The 25,047-nt window shown below is 41.2% G+C and overlaps 1 protein-coding gene across 6 annotated transcripts in view; it reads left to right on the top strand.

Annotated features, from left to right (window-relative positions):
* The window catches only part of GLIS1 (GLIS family zinc finger 1), a 207,496-nt gene that overhangs the window by 153,890 nt on the left and 28,559 nt on the right, over positions 1 to 25,047 (top strand). For 5 of the 6 annotated variants that reach the window (XM_054212399.1, XM_054212396.1, XM_054212397.1 and 2 more), the window contains exons 4-6: positions 11,211 to 11,372; positions 14,810 to 14,920; positions 18,765 to 18,897. In XM_054212399.1, the coding sequence (XP_054068374.1) occupies positions 11,211 to 11,372; positions 14,810 to 14,920; positions 18,765 to 18,897 (406 nt within the window). The remainder of the gene's footprint in view (positions 1 to 11,210; positions 11,373 to 14,809; positions 14,921 to 18,764; positions 18,898 to 25,047) is intronic. The other variant, XM_054212395.1, reaches the window with a different exon arrangement.

The raw sequence follows: 25,047 nt of genomic DNA, 5'->3' as shown, positions 1-25,047 counted from the left end.
CACCAATATGTGTTATTGTTATGCACCCATGTGGGATACAATCTATTTTAAATTAGTGAAGTGACTTGCTAAACTCCCTGTAAACAATAAGACTGTGGGAAAACATTAAGTGCTATTCAGAAAAGAACATTGCTATACTGCCTTTTATCCAAAGGATCCCACAGTGCTATAGAGAATGAAGGGACCTGGCACTGCTGCCACGCCGTCTGCTCTTCAGCAGAAAACTCATCTTCACAATAGACTTTAGAAGGCAACTCCACCACTTAAAACTGGAGCAGGGTTTGGTGAAGATGGTAACTACCCACACTAGAGCGGGTAGCTCATTGTGCTAGGACGTACTAAGTCACCTTGAGTGAAAAGTAGCAACGGGCTTGGGGGTGTTTGTTAGCAAAACCTTGATTTAGCATCTCCTTTGGAGGCTCAGGCACTTCACAGGTTGGTGTGCATCAGCCACTGTGCCTCTTGAAGGACATGCACTTAGCCCATGGAAATGTGAGGTAACAGGAGTGAGCTCAGCCTCTAACGGAAGGCATCACATAATAATGGATTTGCCAGAGAGAAGGAGCTTAGGCAAGGACCGTTGCTGGAGCTCAGCTGAAGCATGGTAGTCATTTACAGAATGCAAGAACAGAATTGTGTTTCCGAACTCTAAAACGTGGCTCTTTCAACAATGCAGCACCTAGGCACTGATTGGATTTTGGCAAAGCCAGAAAACTGACTTACTTTAAAACAGATGACGTCTTGAAGCCATTTTCCTAGGAATACATCTAACATTTTCCTTCATGTATTGAACATCGCCAAGCAAGATGAAACAAAGACACTGCAGGACTAAAGTTAACAACTGGGTAAAATGAGGAGAAGTTCCTCCTTTGTTGAGAAGAGACCCTGTTCTCTCAGAAAGAGATAATGATTGTTCTCCATGTTCTCCATCTCTAGTTTTCCCCAGTGTAAAGTCACCCTGTGGGATTCTGTTGTAGTGTGGCTGGAGCAGGTCAGTGGGGGAAGGAGGGAAGCATGTCTCTTGAGGTTCTACTCCACAACCAGGGCACGAGGGAAAGCAGGATAAAGTAACCAGCCCTGAAAGGATGACAAGCTCCCACCACATTGCACAATCTTTCTTTCCTGGTGGTTCACCAGCAGCTAACGAGCAACAGGGCTCGTTACCAGAGCTCAGCTCTACACACATAAGGAAATGTTGGGCAAATCACACACATCTTAGCAGATCCCTTGTCCTTCTTGGATGATGGGTTGAACCTCAGTCTTCATTTGTGGATAATCAAATTGGCCCAACATGGCATAGAAAAGAGCAGGAGCTTATCTGAGCATGGAAAATCACACCGAGTTGTCTACTCCCATGCCAAGGAAAATCTTTGAGAAATTTCCTTCTTACCACTTTGTGCAAAGATTCATCCGGTGTTGAATGTTTAATGCAGTTAGTTAATTTGCAGGGAACCTTTTATTCTTCTTAGCCGATCTCTAGAAACAGCAATATGAGGTAGAAATTCCATTATGTGCATGTGGAAACAAAGAGGGTATATAGGAAGAGTATGAGAAGGGCAGTGCCTTTTAAGATAAAAAATACACCCTATCTAAAACAGGAAACCCCAGCAATAAAGCTATTCACTTTGTGAAACAGATTTTGTGAGGAAAACTAATGATGTATGTTGAACCACATACAAAAAGTGGTATTTGTAACAAAAAACCAGGTAGGTGGGTGAAGAGTTACCTTGCTGCTATTTTTCGTCTTTTCTAAGAGAGAATTTGATTGTGGTTGGCCAGTTCAGTTAGCTGTCGTCAGCAATTTCCAGTTGTAGATCATTTTTCACCCACAGGATCTTCCCCTCTTTGATCTGCCAAGGACAGGAGCCACTTTGTTAGCTGCGATGACATGTGACAATCTATGACTGTAAAACATTTATTTCTTGGTCTTGACAAAGGTATGAGATGTGTTTCCCAGGATTAAAAAAAATAAAAATCGTAGTCCGGAGGTTGAGTGGGAAGTTAGGATGGACACTCACTGTAGCCAGATTACACCGTATTTGTTACAGACGGGGTTTGACACACACTTGTCTCAAACCTTCCTGTGACCGGGGACAGACAGCACAGACCTAATCCAGGATGTTCAGGCCTGTGGTGCATTGGAAACCCTTCCTGTTTATAGACAGGCCGTTGGCACGGTGCAAAGGCAGACGGGACTATGTGCAGATCTTTCTCTTCCTTTACTGGTTCATTAAAAAAAGAGAAAAATATGAAAAAAAGAGGGAAGTTTTTCATTTCACTTTTCCATATAAATGTTTGTTAGTGAATACATTCAAACTATTTCAATTACAGTTGATTCTAGTGTCTGATGCCAATATAACAGCTTAAGATTGTTTGCTTAATTCCTGAATGCGTGCATTGTTTTTAGCAAACATTTTTAATTTACATGTTTGTCCTGCCTCTCTTCAAATCTCCCATTGGATTCAGAATGTAAACCAGGGCAGGCAGTTTCTCGGCCGTTCTCTTTGCAGATGTCCCTCAAAGAATCGGGAGCCAAAAGTGCCCCTACACCGGGCACAAAAGGGTTGATGAATTCCCCAGCAGGCATGAATGTCCTACGCTGAATGAGAGCGCTCAACACGTTACAGGAACAGCTTACAGAAGCAGGGTGTGTAATTTTTAATAACTGGGATAAAAAACCCTTAGTGACATCTTTAAAATATAAATGCCTTTTCTTGTTTCTTTTATTTCTTCCCCCCTCCCTTACTTTGCCTTTTCATCTCTTCTCCTTTCAATTCCATTAAGCTTCATTGTACAATAATGTATCGCAGTGGACTTTTTTCAATTATGTTTCTGATTTTTTCCTCCTTGTTACCATAAAACTCCAGATGTTTTGAGACTTCATGGTTCTCTGGATATTTTTTCTTTTATTTTAATCTTCTTTTGTAACATGCCACACATGTGGTATTTTGGCCTTTTAAGATGCTACGCTATGCTAATCAGCCATAAGTTTTGGGGAGGTTTTTTTTTCTTTTTGTAATTACTTTTTTTGTGTGTTCTTGCTGTTGTCCTCTCTTTATTTTATTTTATTTTTTAACTGCTTAGTCCACATAAATGGATTCTCCCCTTGTCCTGGATCTGTGTTCATTACCTTAAGCGAATTAATTCTTCACTCCAAACTTGCAAACTCTTATGCCTGTAGGTAAATCCTGAGTGCCTCTTCCATCTTGCATGTCAGTGGAAGTGCATTCTGTAGAGAACTCTTTGCAGTGTAACTGGCCGCCCAGCGCAGTCTGTAATTTAAAGATGTGACTAAAATGTGGACCAGAATACAATGATACAGGCGAGAGTGTAGGACAGGATTTCAGTAAAGTTTCAGCTGAGATAGGTGTAAATAGGTGATACGTTAGATGCAAACTGGAATTGAAATGTTTCCTTGGAAAGTGAGGTAAGACAATGACTTGCCAATCCAGAGGAACAGTTTTGAAGTATGTGTAGTGAACTATATTTTTTGTTAAAAAAAAAGAACTGGAGGGAAACATTTTAATTTTATTTATGGTTCTTCGCTGGCACAGCTGGAGAGGGTCTTTAATTGATTTTGTTCAATCTTAATTCTGTCCCCAAAATAAACAGATCTGTCTTCAGATACCGGAGCAGCAAATTGTGGACTGTGTGATGTCCTTTAATTTCGAATAGCTTGCAAGCTATTGAAAAAATCCCAAATAAATAATAGTTTTCCAATTACATACGAGGAAATAAAGGGACTGACATGTAGATTTCAGGACGGGTGTCATCTTTGCTTATTACATGACCATATGAATTTTGCATTCTGTTTTTTAAATTGTTGCTCCATGCAATGTTATTTTTGCCTGCAAGCCATAATACTGCATTCAGTCCAACTGTAATGACGTTTCTGAAAATTTTCTGGTTTCCAAATTACGTATTTAGCAAAACCTTATGGCAAAATTTGTGGCTGTCATGCTGCGGATAATAAGATATCCCCGACTTCCCTGGTTCATTCTCATATGTTGCAGTAAATAAATGCAAGTACCCCTATTTTGACAAATGTTTATCCCTCTACTTGATTAAAGAAGACTACTAAAAAGAATTTTAAGGCTAGCAATGGGGTCTTGTGAAAATGATAGTATGCTCTGATGGTTTTCTGGTTATTTTGGGGGTTTGCTGGAGTACGTATGTAAAGCTCTGTTTGCTCACTGAAATGCTCACTGAAGTGCTTGACCTCGTAGTATTAGAAGAAATAAATTATGAATATTTCAGGGCTTTGAACGACATTCACCCCTTTTCTGACAGGTGATAACTTACAATTACATGAGCGACTTCTGAGAGCCAAAACATGCCAGTGCTACTTAGGGACAAGCTAAGATTCAGTGCCTGTCCTGAGCTGGTCTCCTGTGCTCGGTATGGTAGCAGACCTTGAGACATTATCAGCAAAACTCACATTTAATGCCAGATTTCCCCAGGAGCACAGGTAAAACTACCTTTAAAAAACAAAACCCAGGAGCCAAATGTAGGCTGCCTGTGTAGTCAGGGGAGAGGGACAGGCACCTCCAGAGCAGGATGCGTCCCACGGAGCTGCCTACCTCATGCTGGGCAGACCTGCTGCTCCCCAGGGATTCGGGGAGCTCAAACAATGAGACTGTTCATTTTTTTTTTAGACAGCTACAGTGAGAGCAGAGGAATCGCATCTCTGGGGATGCTGGCAGGCAGGTGGTTGGATTTTGCAGGCAGAGAAGTCTATTTGTGTGTGGAAATCACCTCTCATGCAGAATCAGAGCTGGTTGCTGTTGAAAGCCTCATGATTTCAATGAGTCTGTTGTTACGCTGTGCGTGGGCCAGGCCTGCATTCCTCGTGCACCCATAACTCCTAGTACTGCCAGAGATAGGGGGGTCAGGAATGCAGACTTAGGGGCTTATAAAATTCATAACATTGAAATAAAAGAGACAGCCCAAAGTCTTGTTTAATTCAATGACGTATGCTGATCAAACGCCTCCTCCAGGATTTTCAGTGTATTAGTATTTCCCAGTTTCATGTTAATCGGGAAATACGCAACCTGTTGAACAGCATAGAGAAACATGAACTGCTGGTGTACAATGTGTTGATGTCAAATGGTTGGCTGTTATTACCCTAAAACCCAACAACATGAAGGATGTATTGCATTTATACTGTGGCTTACTTTTCTAGGTTTTGTTTTTCCTGTTCTGAACCTTTTTATCTTTTTTTCTCCTACACACCAGCAATTGTACCATAGTCTGGTGAAAGCCCTGAATGCTTTTTTTGTAATATAAATCATGAAACAAGTATAAGCAATTTTTCCCAGGACTCAAATGAAATATCATGTAGAAATGTCACTTTGCAAACGTAAATTGATCAGACTTAGAAAAAAGAAACAACATAGAAATTGGCAAGTCCTTTTTCTGTTACGGGTATCTTCCATTATTTTGCTAGCACAAGGGGAAAAAGGCATCTTCTAACAATTTAAATTTGTAAGCTGGCTATATGAACTGGCTATATTCTTTAGGCAGTTGGGAGCTCAGTCCTATGGCCTGCTTTTTATGTATGCAAACAGTTCTGTTGAGTTTAATAACACTCCTTGCATGAGTCACGTTACTCACGAGCAAGCATTTGCAGGATCAGCGCTTTATATTGTACCTAAAATAGAAAATTAAAAATTAATCCAATCAGGAGTTCACTAGAAAAAAAAAAACAACACAAAGCACCAAATCAGGTATTTTGCTTCGTGTGTTGGATGGAACAACTCATGTGCTTAAGTTACTGACATTCATAAGAGTTTGGAGCCTTGTGTGCCTCCTGCCATGTCCCCAACATTAGACTCAGTGTGCTGTAAAACATTGATGCTATTTAAAGAGAGTGCTGTGACTATTTCCTCCCCTCCAGAAGGGATACATATCCTCACAGGATCCTTTTTCTCATAACATGTTTTTCAATAAATTTTTCCCAATTTTGTAATCAGTTGGGAAGAAAGAACATTTCACAATGTTCATAAGGCTGGTAGATGTTTTGACCAGACATAAGATTTCCTATTGATAGTAATAAATGCTTCGGAATGAAATGTTTTGGGGTTTCCATCTGTAGGCTGTCTGAGATGTCAGCAGCCAATATGACCTGCTCTTTCCCTTTTAGGTCTATAAATAAAAGGCAGCTTGTTTCACTGATCTTGCAGCAGAGAGCAGAGGTGTATATTAATGAGCTTTCTCTAATGGCACACTGGACCTATTTAGCACTACAACTGTGAAGGCTTCTTTTTTTCAGTCATAACTCATTTCCTAAGAAAATGTCAGTTATTGCTTCACCTTATGGTCTGAGCTGTTTGGTTTCTAGTTTATTTCTTCTGATCTGTACCGCTGACAGATATTCTAGACAAGACTGTGATTAAATATGCTTATGAAAATGGTAAACATTTGATAATATAAACCCTCTTAGGAATATGCTGTTATTTCTGCATGGCAACGTTCTCAGGTGCATTCGAAGTATAATGTGGAAGCAAAGAAAAAACATATTAAGCAATTACAGTTATTAGGTTAAATTGTTTAGTTAGGAAAATTGTGATGTGTTTAGATCACTGTGAGATAACTTAGTGTTTTCATAAATATGCCTTTTAAATGCATGATATTGCAGCAGTTACACTCCAGCGAGATTTTAGAGTAAAATAAAGATAACATATGTATTTCCATATGGTAGTGAACTAATTTAGTCCCGTAAATTTGTACAACATATTTTTTCCTGGTAGAAGCCCTATTCTAAAAGCAGCAGTAGTTATAAAATCCAGTAATTGCATCATTCTATTTACTGTAATCATGTGGCATTGTTTTGTGTCTGTGCTCAGATGTGTGTAGCATGGCAGTGTCTGAGGCCCCCATTAGCAATCTCACAAAAAAGACAAAAGTAGTAATTGTAATATAATTATTATTTTTATTGATGAACTTGTTTAAGAGCTCTGTTGACATTTACAGACTTTGAGGATCACGCAGAGTTTGTTACAGTTATCCCAAGCATCAAACGGCAACAAAATGTTTAAGATGTAGGATTAAGCAGTGACAGATTGGGGCCAGATGTCTGGGAGATACTGTAAGTAGCCTTCTCAGTTGATCAAATAGCTCTTACCATCCTAAAGCCCTTTAGAAATTGAACATTTGTTCTTTGTAGTTGAAGCTGAGACACTTGTGGGATTGATGGATCTTCCTGGACGTTATTTGAAAAGGAGAACGAGCGCCCCATTTCTCCAGGAGCGGTTTTATTTTGTGTATATATAAATATAAATACACTCCAAGTAGCGAGGGTAGGTGGAAGGGTTAAAAGCGTTGGTGAGTAGCAGTGAAGCCCAAGAATTACTTTACGAAGTCATCCTAACACAAGTTTCCTCAGTAACCCAGTTGAAGTTGTCTTGTCCTTGTACAACTGTACAGGTGAGACACTTCCACTTTAGGGAAGCAGTGCTGTTTCCACATGTGGAATTGTAGGAAAAAACTGCAAGGGACACAGTTAGCAGATCCAGCAAGAAATAACCAAATTGAAATAGGTTTTTGGAGTCCTTAAATAGGTTTTGGAGTCCTTAAAAGCGGAGACCTTTCTGCAGCTCTGAGTGGCTTCTCTCAGCCCCATGCTTCTCACTCAGCTCTTTGCACCAGCTCCTTTCCTCCCTCCCTCTCAGGCCCTTCACCTTTGTACATCACTTTCCCCTCTTCTTATCACTTACCAGCAAGGTTCTTACTCCTTTTCCGTTGATTTTCTTCCTTTTCAGCCAACCCTACCTTTTGTAACCCTGCCTCCTTGAAAATATGAGCGTTGGAGTCATATCATTCTCTTTGCTGGTGTATTCTCCCACCTTACATGTTTAGACTGAATTTATCACGGCATTGTGACTGTCCCACTATCTGTTATCCAGCTGAATAATATAAGTAATGCAAATTAAGAAATAATTATATAAATAAGAAAAGACCTTAAAGTCCAGGCATATGTGGTAATGGAGGAACCTTACTGCTGAAGGCATTACACCTTTGGATTATATGTTAGTACCAAAAAAAGGCTGCTGACCACAGTAAAAGGATAATAACCCCATATTTGTTTGAGTGTTGCTGCTTACATTGTAGCTCTGAGCATTTATGGTAGGGCCTGTACCTTCTCTTCCTGTAGTCTCGATCCAGCAAGCTCTTAAACATATGTGCTTTCATGTGTTTTAAATTAAGCTTGTGTTTAGATGTTTTAGGACATTTGCCACTGGAATTTTTGCTACTGACATCAATGAGAATGGAGCTGGACCTTTAATTTGTTCGGATTATTCTGCATACTTTCCTACTTTGCATTCGGCTGTAGATATGTAGCTGAAGACTGGTAATCCATTAGAAAAACATTCTGAGGGTCAAGATTCTCCATTCGTGACTGAATAACTGAGAAATTACTTCTGTGATCTAACAGGTCTTCCAGTCCTGAGACGACACGGAGACAAGGAGGATCTTGTGGAGTGCCACTGTAGTGATTCTGGTGCCGACGGGGTATAAAGTGTCCCAAAGACCCAATAACAAAGAACATTGCTATATAATGTCTTTCTGGGCTAGGTTTTCTGATGCCTGTATGCAAGAACCAGAAAATCCTTTAGAGAGGGGAGTGGAGCATGTAGAAAGAACTCCTAACAGAGTCAGGGGAGAGTCCGCTCAGGTAGGAGGGAAAGAATGGCACACATGGGGGGATAGCATGAACAACTGAAGGGAAAAGCTTGGTCTTGCTCCTCACCTGGGATTCAGGTGAATGAGGTCACACAGCTGAGCTGCAGAATAATTTTGCAGACTCTGCATTTGATTCTCACCCTCCCTCATGGTTAAATATTGGTGAGTAAAACTGAGAAAAGCTGGTCTATTGAACTGAAAATGAAGGGGATGTTAGTTCGAAGGGGATGATACAACACTGTGGACACAACAGTAATCAAAGGAGACTGAATAAAGGGAGGGGAGGGGAGAGGATGCGGGGGAACAGAGGAAGCAAATGATCTTAAGGGCCTCAGAACATTCACTCCGTTTGCTAGAGACTGGCCTTATGGAATGTCTTATGACACCTGTGGATTTGCCAAACTCTTTATTTTTCACGGACTTCAGCATATTTGCACATTTCAGATTCCTTTGTTCTGAATCCTTGCCAGATTTGTAGTGATGATTAAGAAGAAAGTTTGTTTCTTTTTAAGCCTTGGTGGCTTGGTCACTTCCAAAACTCCCTCTGCTTCCTGCACCAACTGAAGTGTTCAGAGGAGAGTCATGACCAAACAAACTTCTGAAGACATAGACTGCATGTCTCCAGGTGACTGTGGATCTATCATGATAGTTGTGATGGGGAAAGATGGAAATATAGACATATCAGATAGTTGTTTGCACACATAGACCTATATATGCCATTCAGACAGATTAAATATCTCTCCAGGGCAGTAAAATATTTAAGGCAGTAAAACCTATAGCGATCCTTTTATGTATGGGTGGTAGGCAGAAATTTGCAATTTGCCAGGAAACCCTCGGTGTGGGTGCCTGTGTGTTGGAGTGCATTGGTGTGCTTAATTTGTAGTGTGCACGGCGGATCTGCACCCAAAGACAGAACCCAGCCTGCAAAATGAAGTGCTAGCTGGAGAGTCCAGATCACTTTGTGTTGAGATGCTTAAAACACATTGGTCTGAGCAGGATGTGATGGACCTTTGTCCATCAGTAGTTAAAATTGCCTTTGTCAGGCACCAGGAGATCAGGTGCCTCCAGTTTACAGCATCTTCTAGGCTCCATCTGCATTTGCTCTCCCTTCCCATCCCTCTGCCTGCGATGCTGGATGCAGCAGCCGAGTCAGAAGTTTGGATGCAGCAGCCGAGTCAGAAGTTTGCACACACCGATGTGTATAAGGGCTCTGTGCATAACAAATAGACTGCGACAGAGATTGGCGAGACTGTGATTTCTGTGATGCCATCTGGGGAATCACAGGTAGTGAATGGAAAGCTGCTGAACAAAATCCTGACTCATCAGAAGGAAGTGACAAAGCACTCACTAATTTTGTGAGGGTCAGGATTTCACTCTTTATGAGCAAGGATTGGACAAAAACAGCTGGCTTCCAGAAATAGCAGTTTTAAGACACACCTGCCTTCTTTCAAAATTGTTGTTAGTGTTGATGGTGAAGGTGAACTGGGTTGTGTTTCTCAAATACGCGCAGCTCTTTAATCATAGAGGAGCCAGGGTTTTATCTGTATAGGGACACTAGAAGATCTGCAGTGCCATGAAACTACAATGCAGAGTGGGCAAAGTATATGCCCACCACCACACGTATGAGTGCATGGAAGTATTTGTGCACCTGCACAAGTATCTGAATGCATTTTATGGGCTTGCTGGTGCACAAATGTGCATGTGCATGTGTTTGTGCTCACCTGAGTTAGTTCCCAAAGCCCATCTCAGAGATGGTGCCACCCCTGCAGTCACTGGTTATCTGTAACACTGAAGCTTATCTCTGAGCAATGCAAAACACCCTTCCCTTGGCCTTGTAGCTGGAAATGTTAATTATTTATTTGTTCAGATTTAATTTGAAACAGTGACTTTTGTTATGAATGCTATGCAGCGTTTTCTCTAATGAAACGGGTGCTTAAGAAGTCAGAGTTGCTCAGGTTACTGCTTGTATAAATGCTGAGAACAGATCTGTGTGATGCGGCCAGTAAAGAAAAGGGTGCAGAATAACAGCAGAGTTCTTTGGATTGATCTTCAAATGGATCAGGTCTTGTAATAGTCCGTGCTCATCTGCTCCAGTGTATAGTATTTCAGACATCTGAAACCAGGTTCTAACCCGCCACAAATAGCTTCTCTTGCTCTCTGTCTGTAGCAGCTAATTGTTATTGCTCACAGTGGTTCCTGTGCCAATTAACATCTAAGCGTACTCATCAGAACACTTGTTCTTTCTTTAAATTTTCTGTTCTGACACCATGTCTTTAAGCGTTCAGTATTTCAGACAGAACATGTGAGATATTTATAACCCTTGTATTATTATTGAGCTACACACCATGTCTTCAGTGACAGATTAAATGAAGAGCACAAAATGTTACGTTTCATCCATAAATTTCAACAGATGTTTGAATGTTAGTTGATTTATTGCATGTCCAACTTGGTTCTTACACTGTTCTCATTGTGGCTGCACATGGTTTATTTAACAGTACTTTACAACGATTTTTTATGACGTTTTTCAGTTTGAAGGGTGCAACAAGGCATTTTCTAGGCTTGAGAACCTTAAGATTCACCTCCGGAGTCATACTGGGGAGAAGCCATACTTGTGTCAGCATCCTGGCTGCCAGAAAGCTTTCAGCAACTCCAGCGACCGGGCAAAGCATCAGCGAACACACCTGGATACCGTAAGCATGATTTCATACTGGGAGTTGCACTGAGTTTTCGCGTGGTCCTTGTACACAGTCTGTTCTGCAACTGGAGGGTGACTTTTCACAAGGAGCGTCTCAGAAAACTCAGCTATAGGCAACTGTACTTTTGTTTTGAATTGTATGTGCTTTGAGAAATGAAAGAGTCTTGATCACAGAAAGGCAAATTCAGCTGCCTTACTCATGCTGAGCAATAAGTTACTCAAGAATAGGTTTCTCAGGAATAAATTACTCAGCAAACTCTCCCATTGTTCTTGTTCCAGTAAGAGGAGGCAGCAGAATAAGGTATAGTATGAGTGAAAGCTGAGTCATTGCTGCTGTACTAAATGTGTCTTTGTCTTGCTTCCTATCCTGTGTTGCTTCAACAAAGCCTGTTCTGAATGAATGCAAAAGCAGTTCAGACATCTCAGTGAAAGGTAAACACATCTCAATTTTGGACATAATTTTGTAAAGGTAAAAATACATTTGTCTTATAACTGTAGGAAATTTGTTAAGTATCCACCATCAGAATTACACGTAAGAAACAAATTCTTTTTTTATGAACAGTGGGTAGATTCTGGCTCAACTCGACAAGTCCTCTCACTTGTCTTGCAGAGAAGATGGGAGCCTGTCTAGTGTCTTAGGCTCTGATAAAATTAAATCACCGTATTATGGGGAAAGAAAGTAGACAACTTTGTAGACCAGTTAAGTCCTCAGCGTAAAGCTTGTAAAGAATAACAGGCAGAGTTGTTCCTTTGTCTTTTGCAAAGAAGTGAATATATGTTTTAACGTTTGGCCAAGTGTTTATGGGGCAGAGCTTTTGAGTTTAATTGATATTTACTTTTTAAGCAGTTACACATTTCAGACAGTGCAGCATTAAGGAATGTCTAATGTACATTATGCCTTGCAAAAACAAACAAGTAAGAAAAGCCAGTCAGTCACATTTTCCAAACCAAAGCACACTTACAATAACAATGTTTTATTTATTTGAAAGTCAACCTGAGATATTTGAATTTGTAATTAGTTCTAAAATGCGTCTCTTTTGAAAGTGGATATACTAAATTGGGTGCACAGTTTTGAAATGTAACTGCTTGAATCTAACAGATATATTTTTTATTAGCCAAAGTCACATGTGGAATGCCATTTATTAGTTTCGAAAGAGAATTGAAATAGTTACCAAAATAAGCAAAAATGCTTATATCTGTTGATCTGTGCATTATTGAAGACAAGTCTCTTAACTTTCTATTTTCTTTTCTTCTCTCTTTATCTCTGTCTTTATTGTCTGAAATGCTCATAAATCAGGAAAAAGGTACAGTAATAATTTTCTACTGACTTTCCTAAATGTCTAAAAACGTCCTCCATGCTATTCTGTTGCAGGTTGTTTAAAACTGTTTCTGTGGTCCTACAACACAGTAACTAACTTCCACTCACCTGGTTTAATTGAAGTCTGGTGGTTTAGTTCAGTGTATTGTGTGCTTTAAGTGAATGTGAAAAATAACAGAGCTACGAGATGGTGCTACTGTAAAGACTGCACGTTGCCTTAGCTCAGTGGGCAAAGTAACTGCCGGGAATGTCAGAGCAAATAGCCTTGAACCTTTTTAAGGGTAGTCAGATTTTCATCTAGTTTCCCTATCACGAAGTTGAATGATTCTGTCACTAATTTGAATGACATCGGTGATTTGAAAAATACTCTGCTAGTTTTTTCTGCTACGGGATTTGTTAAAGTTTTCCGTAGTTTTTCCTCAGGTGTCAGTTCTCTGTGTTCCAGACACTCTCAATAAATCTGCTTCGCCCTGTAACTTTCTGGGTAGGTGCTGTGTTAGCCTGTAAGGTCATGAATTGGTGAATGATTCTATTATTCCTTCAGAAATTTCCTGCTGGCTGGACAGAGCAGCAATACTTATCCTCTGGAGGTATTCAGAAAGAAAAGGGGTTTATATAGACTGCGTATTCCTTATTGAGTGCATTTGGAATTGGTTTTAAAGCTTCTCAATGTAGGTCACTCCATCATTTATCTTCTCCAAAAGGAGAATCTGTAAATCATTTCAGAGACTTACTGGTGTATGCTAGTTTGATCAAGTCTCTACTAAATCATCTGGAAGTAGATCCTTCTCCTAGGTAGAAGGAGAACAAAGGGAACGTATCTGTCCTTGTGGTACAAAGGGTATGTCACCACTCCTGCAGGAGCACAGCAAATTGTTTAAAGGACCTCACAGTCACTTCTCCCAAAACCGGTGGGGTTTTTTTGGCTTTTGTGCATCCACTTTCTGAAACTGAGGGGATTAAAGAACGTGACACTGAGGTCATGACAAACCAGTTTTCTACCTTTGGGAAGACACCAAATGGACTTACTAGTCCAAGTGAGAAGGCAAAGGTAATGTTGAAAGATGAGGCAAGAAAAAAGAGAAAAAAGGAATGTTCCACTCATCTTTAAAACTTTGTGAGCTTTGACGTGCGGCACTATTTTGCTATCACTTAAGTCAGTGGTTAGTTAATAACAAGTGCTGGAGTCCCTTTGTTCAACTTGATACTTGCACATTAATTTGGAGGCTGCACTGTAACGGGGAGATAGTGTTTCCTTTGTTGGGAGTAGGCATAACTAAGAGAAGAACTTGCTGAGGCTTTCGGTCATTGGGACTCCAGAATCAGCGGTGAAGTTGGAACATCCTTATTTATTTATTTTTTTTATTTTCCTGTGAGAAGAGTGTAGTAGAACTGCCTGCCCAGATCCAGGTGGTTTTCCCAGGAAAGAGCGCGCATGCTGTGCCATATAGAAGTGGCAAGCTCTGCCGCATGCCAAAATCAGCTGGAAAGATCTTCCCAACAAAATTGACAATAGTGGATTTTTCTTTCTGTATTGATTTGCTCAGATGTTAATGTTTGATGCAGGCTGTTTGGTTAGGACTTATAAAAAGAAAGATATTGCTGTTATTCAAAACGGGAACAAGGTATGAATGAAAACAAATGTGTGCTATTCCACAAGTTTTGCTCTGCTGCATATGGAGCAGTTGTAAAAACTATGTAAATCAGAACTCAAACCCAGAGCTTCTATATTTATAATTATACTGGGTGATCTCATGATCATTTGCCTACTGTAAAGGCTAGGAAAAGAGTAATGCTGTCAAAACCCATCCAGTTACGTCCCATTAGCATTTAATTCAGCCCAGAATCAATATCCAACGTGCCAGAGTATAGTTATGTCAAGTGCTCTCAGTGCCTCATGGAGTGCCAAATCAGAGCAATCGGTGCGGTTATTCTGTTTGCATCACGTCTGGCTTGTGCACACAGAGAGACAGAGCAAATCTGGAAACAGCAAACAGAGCAAACAGCACAGGCTTAACACTGTGTTTCACAGAAACGGCCATCCTTCAGCTCTGTGTGCTGACTGTAGAGATGCAGAGGAATAGGAAATCTTTTCCCTTTTCTCACATTTACAGAAACCCTATGCCTGTCAGATTCCTGGCTGCTCCAAACGCTACACCGACCCCAGCTCTCTGCGCAAACACGTGAAAGCTCATTCAGCCAAAGAACAACAGGTGCGTAAGAAGGTAAGACCCACTAGGCAAAAAGTGACACATCTGCAGACCTCCTTGATATAGTTATTTTTAATTTACCTTTAGTTTATATATTCTCAAATATTCTCAAGTTGTTCTGCAATATCGCTAGAAGAAAACTGAAGTAGAGCTAATTTCCTATTTGGTTTTTAATCATTGTTGTTAACCAGTCCACTGTATAGTTTTACCCTTTCCAGGTTACCAGCCTGTCATTTCAGTTTGCCCCACACTTTCTCTCCAAGCATTTCTTTCCTGTTCATCTTTCATACACAAGCCCAAATTCTGCTGTCATTCACACAAAATGTCACAGAATCATAGAATCATAGAACGGTTGGGGTTGGAAGGGACCTTAAAGATCATTTAGTTCCAACCCCGCTGCCATGGGCAGGGACACCTCCCAGCAGCCCAGGCTGCTCAAAGCCCCGTCCAGCGCATTGAGTCTCTGCAGTCATCTAGTAAATACATGTTGGCAGATCATCTAAAACACAAATGAAACTAAGCCAGGATACTATGGAAATGTCAGGAAAGGAGCGCTTGTAATAGATGAGAATGAAAAACCCTCACTTTCCCCACCACATTTGTATTTTAAATGCATTTATAAATCATTCCAAACCCAGACTGCTAGTTATGTTTTCACTACTATTAGATTCAAATAAGTATTTTGGTTTCTGTGGGCTAAATCCTGAACTCATTATTAAATGGGGATACTTATGGGCACCAGCCCCGGATCAGAGACTTGTTTATTACACGTTTGCACACACAGTTTGTAAAAAGCTGATTGGGACCCCACAGAGCTGGTCTGTGACAGAACAGACCATGAGCATACTTCAGGCCCAGGAGAGGAAGGGAGTGCAAGCCTTATCAAGCAATTACGATTAGCTCAATAAGCAGCAATGACGTCTTCCCCCAGCTGCCTCGCCACTGCCAAGAGCACCACGGATGAGACAGCAAGGCATGTGTAAAGGATGGAGGACAGAGCAGAAATGACAGCCTGGCAAGATAGAGCTTAGGGAGCAGCTAGTTTTCAAAAATGTCAAAGGTAAGAACTAGAAGTACTGGAGAGCAAAGAGAGGAACATGCAGAGAGAAGAGACAATAGCAGAACCCAGGCGATCTTAGTTGCAGAATTTGGGATGAGCCATGGAGAAGTGAGATGGATGTCAAAGAGGCCTAATTTTCCTGCTTGAATACAACTGTGATGAGTTCATGCTGACTTGTCCTTGTGTCAGCCATGCCCCCTGTCTTACACCCCTTCCCTCCTGCTACTTCTCAGTTTGAATTATATCCCCTACAGTTTTCACTTGGCTAGATTCACCAATCTGAACCTATGTTCCCCCTTCCAAGGACAGTTGTCTGTCCCCCAATTCTTCTTGTAACCGTTCTCTGCATCAGGTGTATGCCATCTGAGTAGCAGTCTCTAGAACATCAGTGTCCAGAGTTGTGCACGCTATTTCAAATAGTCAGTCTAGAAACATTGTGCCTGGGAGTAACGCTATTCATACCTGGCACCCATCCAGATGCCCACAGAATTGAGGTTAGGTCCAGTCAGAACTCTCATTTAGCCTGGCAAGACTGGAAAGGACCACCTATTTTTCAAGACCAATTTTGTTTTATCAGGCCATGTGGCTTCACTACAGCTCTCTAGAAGGTTCCACAGGGTGTGCCGCGCACCTGCCTCCCACACTGCAGGTCGCAACATTCCCAACACTCCCCTAGAGCAAGCTTAATGAGAGTACTAGTCAGAAAGCTATAGCAGTAATTGGCCACAGGAAGAGGTTGATTGTGGCACCAAAATCTTTTGCAATAGCAAGATCTTTGTGACAGGAAGATTTTGTTATATGAAATTCTCACACGATTGTGGAAAGCAACCATGCTCCCTATTCCAAAGGCGAGAAACACACACACACACCCCCTTTCCTTCCTGTGGTTGCTGAGGTACTTCTTGGGAGGAGGAAGGAGGGAATTATTTCCTGATACCAAACATGGGTATCATTTGTTCAGCTCTGTGTACTGGGCTAAATGCATTAACACGTTAACATCCTTTACATCTGGACAAAGGGACAGTCCCCACTGTTATACTCTGTCACCTGTTGAAGCCTATTTCTAGTTCTAGGGAGGAAGATGGGGAAAAAACCCTAAATCCAAACTTTGCATTAAGGGGCACAAAGTACTTCCTACATGAGCCGTGGGAGGCCTTAAGCGTAGAATCAATACAGGACAAATGCAGTACACATAAATTGCAAACTCAAGCTGCTTGGATGTACCAAGACGTCAAATATCCAGGGTTTCATATCTCTTAATCTCCTAGCTTGAGGAATGTTCCTGCATGCATATACATACCCTCCATAGACTTATCAACTCCATTTTAAAATAATGTTAGTTCCTTGCCTCCCACACCTTATCTGGGAGACCAGTCTAAATCTGCACTTCTCCAGTGGTTTGAAATCATCTTCAGATTTCCTGTCTCATTTATCCGTGATAACTTTATGAATACTTGATCCTGTGTCTTTTTAATTTGAACTTAAAAGACATCTGAAAAAGCAGCAGATTTAAAGTGCATTTTGATCAGGCTCTCTTAAAAGGAACGAAAGCCAACCTGACTCATAAAGAAATAATAAAATCCCCCCAATATTTCACTTAAACGTATTATAGGAAAAAACCCCCACCCTTTCACAACTAATTAAATCTCAGTGTTATTGAAACGGTGACAGTCCACGGGGGAAAAGACTGTTTATACTCATTTGCTCATTTTTGGTTATAACTCCACAAAGGCAGTTGTCTGTTGGTATCAGCTTCCCAGGAGTTCTGACTGGAAATGACTTAGCCAAGAAAGAAAAATTAACAGGCTGCTCTGCCCACATGTCTTGGTTGAGATATGCTACCAAAATGTGCCATCTCTGATATAAAATAAAATGCCTGCACTTAGACTTACATCAAAGGAATCCTGAATGTTTAGTTCCTAGCCTAGAAGATGACTGCGGAGGTAATAATTGGTTGTTCTGAAAGGCTTTACAAGAACAAAATAGGAGAAAGTTAGCTGTTAATTTAGTAGTAGTTTAAGTTTAATTGGCTGCAGATGCACTTTGTGATCCAAATGTTAGATGTTTATCTTGAAGCAACAAATGGCTGTATAGCAGAATTCTAAATAGGTTTGCCTGGACCTTTTATTTAGAATAACCAAACCTGGGGGAGATTGGTATGCAAAACTGTAAACGTAAAGACAATAACTATTTATTAATGGCTATAGAATATGATGGCTGTTTGTGTAATGTGAGCACTATATTATGACAAAAGCTTGGCAACATCAGCGTGTTTGAAAGAGAATTAGAAATGCTTTTCTTTCTTAATTCTCCTCTCCTGCTGTTTTTAATATGATCGACGTTGTGGTTTTCAAGAGTTTGCTTCGGACACTTTTGCCAGAGCTTTAATTTACATGGAGAACAGCTGACATATCGGTGATACCTCTTACACATTACTGACAGCGTATTATTCCACCAGTTCTAATCTGATAAGCACAAACGCTTTTCCGTCCCTATCAAATGTCTTTCCACGTGTCACGGCTATAAGGTGATGCAATCCTTTTGCCACAGAACCCAAGAAACTACAGAAAGCCGGAAAATATGCAGTTAAATTACTGAGGAAGGTTTGAAGAAACACAGCGTACACTATTTTCTGAAGCAAACTGTTGTTGATTTAAGATTAGCACGCTTAACTGCTGCACTTAAGAAAACCAGAATTATCTCTAATTAAAAAAACCCAAGTAATAGAGACATCCTTAATTACACCAAGTTCCTAAGAATGACATTTTATTTTATGTTTGTTTTATCCTCCTCTTGTAGCTAAATTCATGTACTGATATCGAACAAGATGTACTAAGTGAATGCTTAGCTATACAACAACTCCACACATCTTCACAACACATTTTGGATGGGAAATGTGGTAGATCTGTAGGTCATCATGATTTAATTACAGGTAAGAATACTTCTAATAAGTATGGTGCTAAATGTCTCTTCTAATACAGGATTTAAAACAGAAAAGCTTACGGGTCTGATTTGCCACTATGGAAGATGAAAAAAAAAACACCCAAACCAACAAACGAAATGAAATAATTTTGTGAGTTGTTTGCTAAAGCCTGACTTGTTTTTTCAGAGTCAGGCAGCCAAATAGTTCCTATTAATTTCACGTGAAGGGGGTAGCAGCCCTGCTGAAAGTCAGCCTCTATCCATTTGTTCTTTTTTAAAAAGTTTGCCTTGGCTTCAGCAGAATGCAGGTGCATGAGCTTTGCTAAAGCCAAATGAGCGCTCTAGCAAAGACAAAGGCACGCAGCAGTAAGGTTTTCCAGCTCTTCAGGAGCTGCAGGAAAGTTGATGAGGCTGTGTATTGTCACGCGCTGTGTGATTATAGCAGATAATATGGTGATGTATGAATGGAGCAAAAGCTTGAATTTGAAATGTCAAACATGTTGTTTTAATTCTCTTTTCTAGTATTTAATCTTTCTTTCATTCTTTCTTGTCTGTCTTTTCTTTCTTTCTTGTGGTTTGAACAAGAGCTGGCCCCTTTCTGGGACTTTAGACTATTCTATACATTTTATAGGAAGAGAAAAAGATGTTTCCATTCCCTTCTGCTGAAAATAAGATCTAGATTCACAACTTTTGAACCTCAGCAGAGGATCCTGAATCGGGGATCTCAGCTTCTTTGTTTAGGCAGCAGAGAGAAAGAGGAAGAGGAACTCTCAAAGGCCATCAGTTTAATTGTGGGATGGTATAGCCACTACTGCACACAAAACTCCAGATTATGCAATGCGCTTGATTTATAAGCCATCATTGTTGTGTTTTCTTGTGTCATTCTCTGTCATGACTCATCTCAGTATCTTATTGATTTTAAATGGCAGCTGCATATTAGAAATGGGATGGATATATGGCAACATTCTGTATCTAGTCTGGAGAGAATATCCAGAAAAAAAAGATGTAACAAGTATTAATCACTTTTTCATTCTATAATTGTTTAAATAATAATGCATACTAAATCCAGTTTTGGATAGACTATTCCTAATTTGGGGGCAGGAATGTGGAGTCTGGTATACCACATGCTATGTCTCAGAGCGAAGGACAGTTTGAATCATAAAATAGTTTGGGTTGGAAGGGACCTTTAAAGGCCGTCTAGTCATGGACTCTATCCATGGCTCCCTGCCATGGACAGGGACATCTCCAACCAGATCAGGTTGCTCAGAGCCCCGTCCAGCCTGACCTGGAATGTTTCTGGGAATGGAATATTGACCACCTCTCTGAGCAACCTGTGCCAGCGTTTCACCACCCTCATTATAAAAAATTTCTTCATTTTATCTAGTCTAAATCTTCCCTCTTTTAGTTTAAAACCATTACCCCTTGTCCTATCACAAAGTCCCCATTAAAAAGTCCGTCCCCGTCTTTCTTATAAACCCCTTTTAAGTACTGGAAGGCCACAGTAAGGTCTCCTGGAGCCTTCTCCAGGCTGAACAATCCCAACTCTCTCAGCCTGTCCTCAGAGGAGGAAGCCTTCAGATTGCAGAGCAGAGCCAAGGTGAGACAAAAAAAGGCAGGGTTGCCATTTTTGAAGACTATTTTCAAATTTGGTCAATATTAGAAAATGTCCAGCACTATTAAAATCCCAAATTATTCATAAAATTATTTAGCTTAGAGCTAAATCTATCTTGATTTAAGATGCACTTCCATTGTGGAGGAGCGGCTTGACTTGGTATTTCTAAATAAGTTTTAAATTGATTTAGAATCATAGAATCATAGGGTTGGAAGGGACCTCTGGAGATCATCTAGTCCAACCCCCTGCCAGAGCAGGGTCACCCAGAGCAGGTTGCACAGGAACGCGTCCAGGCGGGTTTGGAGTGACCCCAGAGACGGAGACTCCACCACCTCTCTGGGCAGCCTGTGCCAGGGCTCTGCCACCCTCAAAGTAAAGAAGCTCCTCCTCATGTTTAGATGGGACTTCCTATGGTCATTTAGTAACTGAGTGTGAGCTTTCCAGACAAACCCTAGCTTGTTTCTGTTGAGGCTTAGAGAAATCCAATGGAAAATTTGGGTTAGAAACGAAAATGCCTGGTGCTAGTTCCCCTGCACCAAGGGAAGAGCTGATGCACTTTAATAATATATTTTGCCACGTAAGAGCAAAGTAATAGATTACTAAAAATTACTTAGGTAAGAATCTTCTGTGTTTTTCTCATTCCAAATCTTAAAAACAAAAAATGCATCCTGCTTGACATCTCCTGTTCTCCTTTCTAGTTCAAGTTGCAATAAAATGTTGGAATGTAATGTGAACAGAATGGAGTAGAAAGGGAAATAACCGATCATTCTAACACTGTTCCCCTGGGAATCTGCACTCACAGTTTATATGTTGTTCCTCGAAAAGTGTCAGAAAGCTGAAGGGAGTTGGGGGGATTATTTCCATCCTCTGCCTTTGTCATCTGCACTCTTAACATCTGTGAGGGCAGCACGTGGCCTCTGCTCTCCACCCTTGCCAGTCCGGCATAGCTGGAGCATGGCTTGGCCTCTCGCTTCCAGGCAGGACAGGAAAGACCAGCAACATTTCCCTCAGAACAGGCTGCACTTAAGAACCTCAGAAATAGCCTCAGGTTTCAAGTGACAAAAATAAAACAGGAAAACAGTTATTCACTTAGAGATAAACTAACCTCTCAGTGTCATTTCTGAGAACCTCTTGTGAAACTAAGGATTTTATCTATCAATAATACTGGCTTTCTCTGATATGATTTCTTTGCTGATTATATCAATCCATCACCAGGATGTTGTAAAAAACGTAGTAAATCTTCCCTGATACTTCCATCGGGTCATCCTATATGAGACCCCATCACATGCACAGTATAAAAAAAGCCAGGGAAAATAAATCAAGATTTGAATGACTGTTTTGCAGTGAAACAGAACTTGCTTCATACTATGTGTAGTACAATTCCATAGGCAAAGTTGTTCCTCTGTCATTATTTAGGGCATATAAGCTAAAGTGCTGATCCCTACAGAACCGAAGCATAAGGACATTCCTGCTGCCACCTATAGTCTGCAATGATTGCACATTTGCTCTTTCAAATAAGCAGAGGTAATATTTCTGGAGAAATCAGGTATAATACTCTATATAGGATATATATGGATAAATATAGTATATGATGTCCTCGTGATTCCACTTGAAAATATGAAAATGTTCATGGTTTGGGTTTTTGTTTTGAGTTTGGGGGTTTTTCCTTTTTTTTTTGTTTTGGGTTTTTGTTTTTTTTTTTTTTCCAAAGAAACCATATTATTAATGTGCAGAGCACTGGGCTTTAGGGATCACTTGAATTCCTGGAGAGTTTCGGTTTTGTCTTTCTCCAAGTTAAAGCACATTTTAAATATGTCAGGGATGAAAGCCAATCACAGAAAAAATGAAATATTAAAAAAGCTCCCATCCCTTGTGGCTGACTTCAAAGCAGGTTTGTGCTTGGGAATGAGTAAGACAGTGAGCAAAAGAATGTTTTGCAGGCAGAGGAACCCACTGTTTGCTTAGATCTTCCTCCTTTTTCCCTCCTCATAACTAAGATGCTTCATGGCTGCACACATTCAACTCTAGCTGTGCCTACGAACCGGTACCACTCTCTCCACAAAGGCAGTATCTCCACTCAGGTAATTCCGCTCAGGCATTTTCTCTGGGAATGTTTTATTATTGTTTTTCTGGTCTCAGTTGGCATAAAGCTGGGGAAAAGAAAAGCTGCTAGTCACAGATGCTCAGAGTACCGTTTTGGCAACAGATGTTAAGGTTAAAGGCCAAGCCATTTAAAATACTGATTGATGACATATATTTACAAGCTAAGATGGTCAATGCGTGAAGAGGCCCAAGGTGCACAGTCCTGAACGGGGTTGCACTTGCAGGATTAGTCATTCATAACAGCTCCAAAGGCTTCTGTGTGACTTCAGGTACTCAGAATATTACAGCTCACTGCTGAAAAAAAAGAAAAACTGTAAAAGAAGAGACATTTTAGAAGTATTGAAAATGATACTGAGGCTGAAACAGCAACTGCTCTTCCCCTCTTGACTTCTTCCATTGTAGAGGCACCTGATCTCCTGGGTAAAGGGATCCATGCAGCAAAGACAGGATTTCTCTCCACTCAGACAACTCTTCCTTTCTGTTAGGACTTGGCAGTGGGCAGGACCTTATACACCCTCATATCAGCAGATACCTCCTGCTTCCCTGAACAAAGCAGTTTGCACTCTCTTTCCTGATAAACTGTCACTGCCACTATTTCCTTCTAAAAGCACCGTCTTTGGGCTTAACGCCCATGAACATACCATTCCATAATCATGGAATCGGAGTGACAGCAACTCCAAACTTTGAGTGTCTTAAGTCTGGAATGAAAACATGCATATCAAACTTTTTACAGTCAAAATGAATTCCAGTAGCAGCATAAATGGCTGAGAGCTGATAGCATTCATGGTGCCCAGTGTAGTACACCCTGCAGAGTGCCCGTGACCAGAGAAAGGTCTGTCCCTCTGAAGGAAATAAAGTTAATGTTCTGTTGGAGTGCCCTTGTTTTGCACTGTGTAAGATAAATAGCTTTTAATGTTAAGTAAGTACCGATTTGGTTCTCAGTGACTCAACAGAAATGACTAATGTCTCATTGCAGACTCACATGGAATCTTGTAGTAAATCCCATCTCCCATTGTGTGTGCCACATGGCCCTTGAACTACTCTTTAATTGCAGGCAGACACCCCATGCAAGTGAAGCAAGTGAACAATAGGGTCGATTCTTTGTCTACGTTGGCTCGCGTTTCGGCTTTCTCACTATCCAGAAGCTTCAGGGGCGGATGCAGCCCTCATCCAAATGGTGGGCTGTGCAGTCTCAGAGCCTCATCACCAGGCCCAGGAGCACACATCGCTCTGTCTGATGCCAGAGCAGCCCTGCAGCTCCCCCCATTCCTCCCACTAGCCCCATGTCTGAGGGATAAACACTACAAATCAGGACCCCGGGTCGAGTCTCATTTCCTTGGGAAGCAAGGCTTCTGTAATCATTTTGCTCGCCTCTCTGTCCACATGTGTGTCAGTCCCCTTCCCCACAGTATTTTTTTAAATCCATTAGCCAAACTCAACCACATTTGACAAACGCCTCAGAGATAATTACGTTCTGACAAGTCTTCATGAATACTGGCAGCTGGTTACCAGAGAGTGGCACCCAAAATTAGTGTTCCCACTGTGGGGGAGGCAGGCAGGGCTCAGCTGGGACACACGCTGCTTGGCAGCAGGCAGCACACGTGTAGCGCCACATTTGTCAGTGTCCCAGAGGACATGGGGACGGCTGGGTTTGCCCTGACATGCTTCAGCCGATGTTGCGGTGAGCTGCTGATCTAGCAATGCCACGGAGAGGGGGTGTCAGTGCCTGGGGAGCCAGCGGCTCCTGGGGTGAGGCAGCACAAGCTGTGGTGTGGAAGAGGGGTTGGGGGAACAAGAGACGCCACGTGTCAAACTGAGCGTGAGTGAGGGCAATGTGGTAAATAAAGATGCAGGAAAAGGAAAACTCACTGATGAACAAACCCTAAAAGCCTCAGCACACATGTGCTCCAAGCAGGGGCCTCTTCCGGAGAAGGTGTGATCAGTAAGTCAAAAGATGGATAAACTCAGGGTGGCTGGAATAAGCCCTACTTTAAATAGCAGAGGAGATCCACAGCAATACATCTTTTCAAGCGCAAGAGTGGGCAATGGGTGTCCACTCTAGTAGTTCCACCACAGCTGGGCAAACTCCCCTGCACAGCAGTTGGGCAGGGCAGAAACTCAGGGTGACAGGGATTCTGGTTTCATTTGGTTTTCTAATGGGGTGGGTTTGAGTGCATGGGATCATGCAGGACTCAACTCCTGGACATATGGATGTGTGGGGTGTTCTTTTTTAACATTTTCTTGCTTCTCCAGAGCAGCAGGCTGATGGTAGGTGCTCTGCTACTCTGTCTTTCTCATCCACCCCAAGCAAAGAGTTGAACTATTCTCAGCAACTGAGACAGTATGGAAGGGGCCAGGAGAGACCTCTTAAACATTCATGAACTGTTCAGGGTGGAATTGTAAGATAGAACATATGAGTGTGTCTACTGGCCACCACACTGCTAA

Source organism: Rissa tridactyla, chromosome 8 (assembly GCF_028500815.1).
Source record: "Rissa tridactyla isolate bRisTri1 chromosome 8, bRisTri1.patW.cur.20221130, whole genome shotgun sequence".
NCBI classification, from domain to species: Eukaryota; Metazoa; Chordata; class Aves; order Charadriiformes; family Laridae; genus Rissa; species Rissa tridactyla.
The sequence above is the reverse complement of the archived record's forward strand: the minus strand, read 5'-3'. Positions and strand labels throughout refer to the sequence as shown.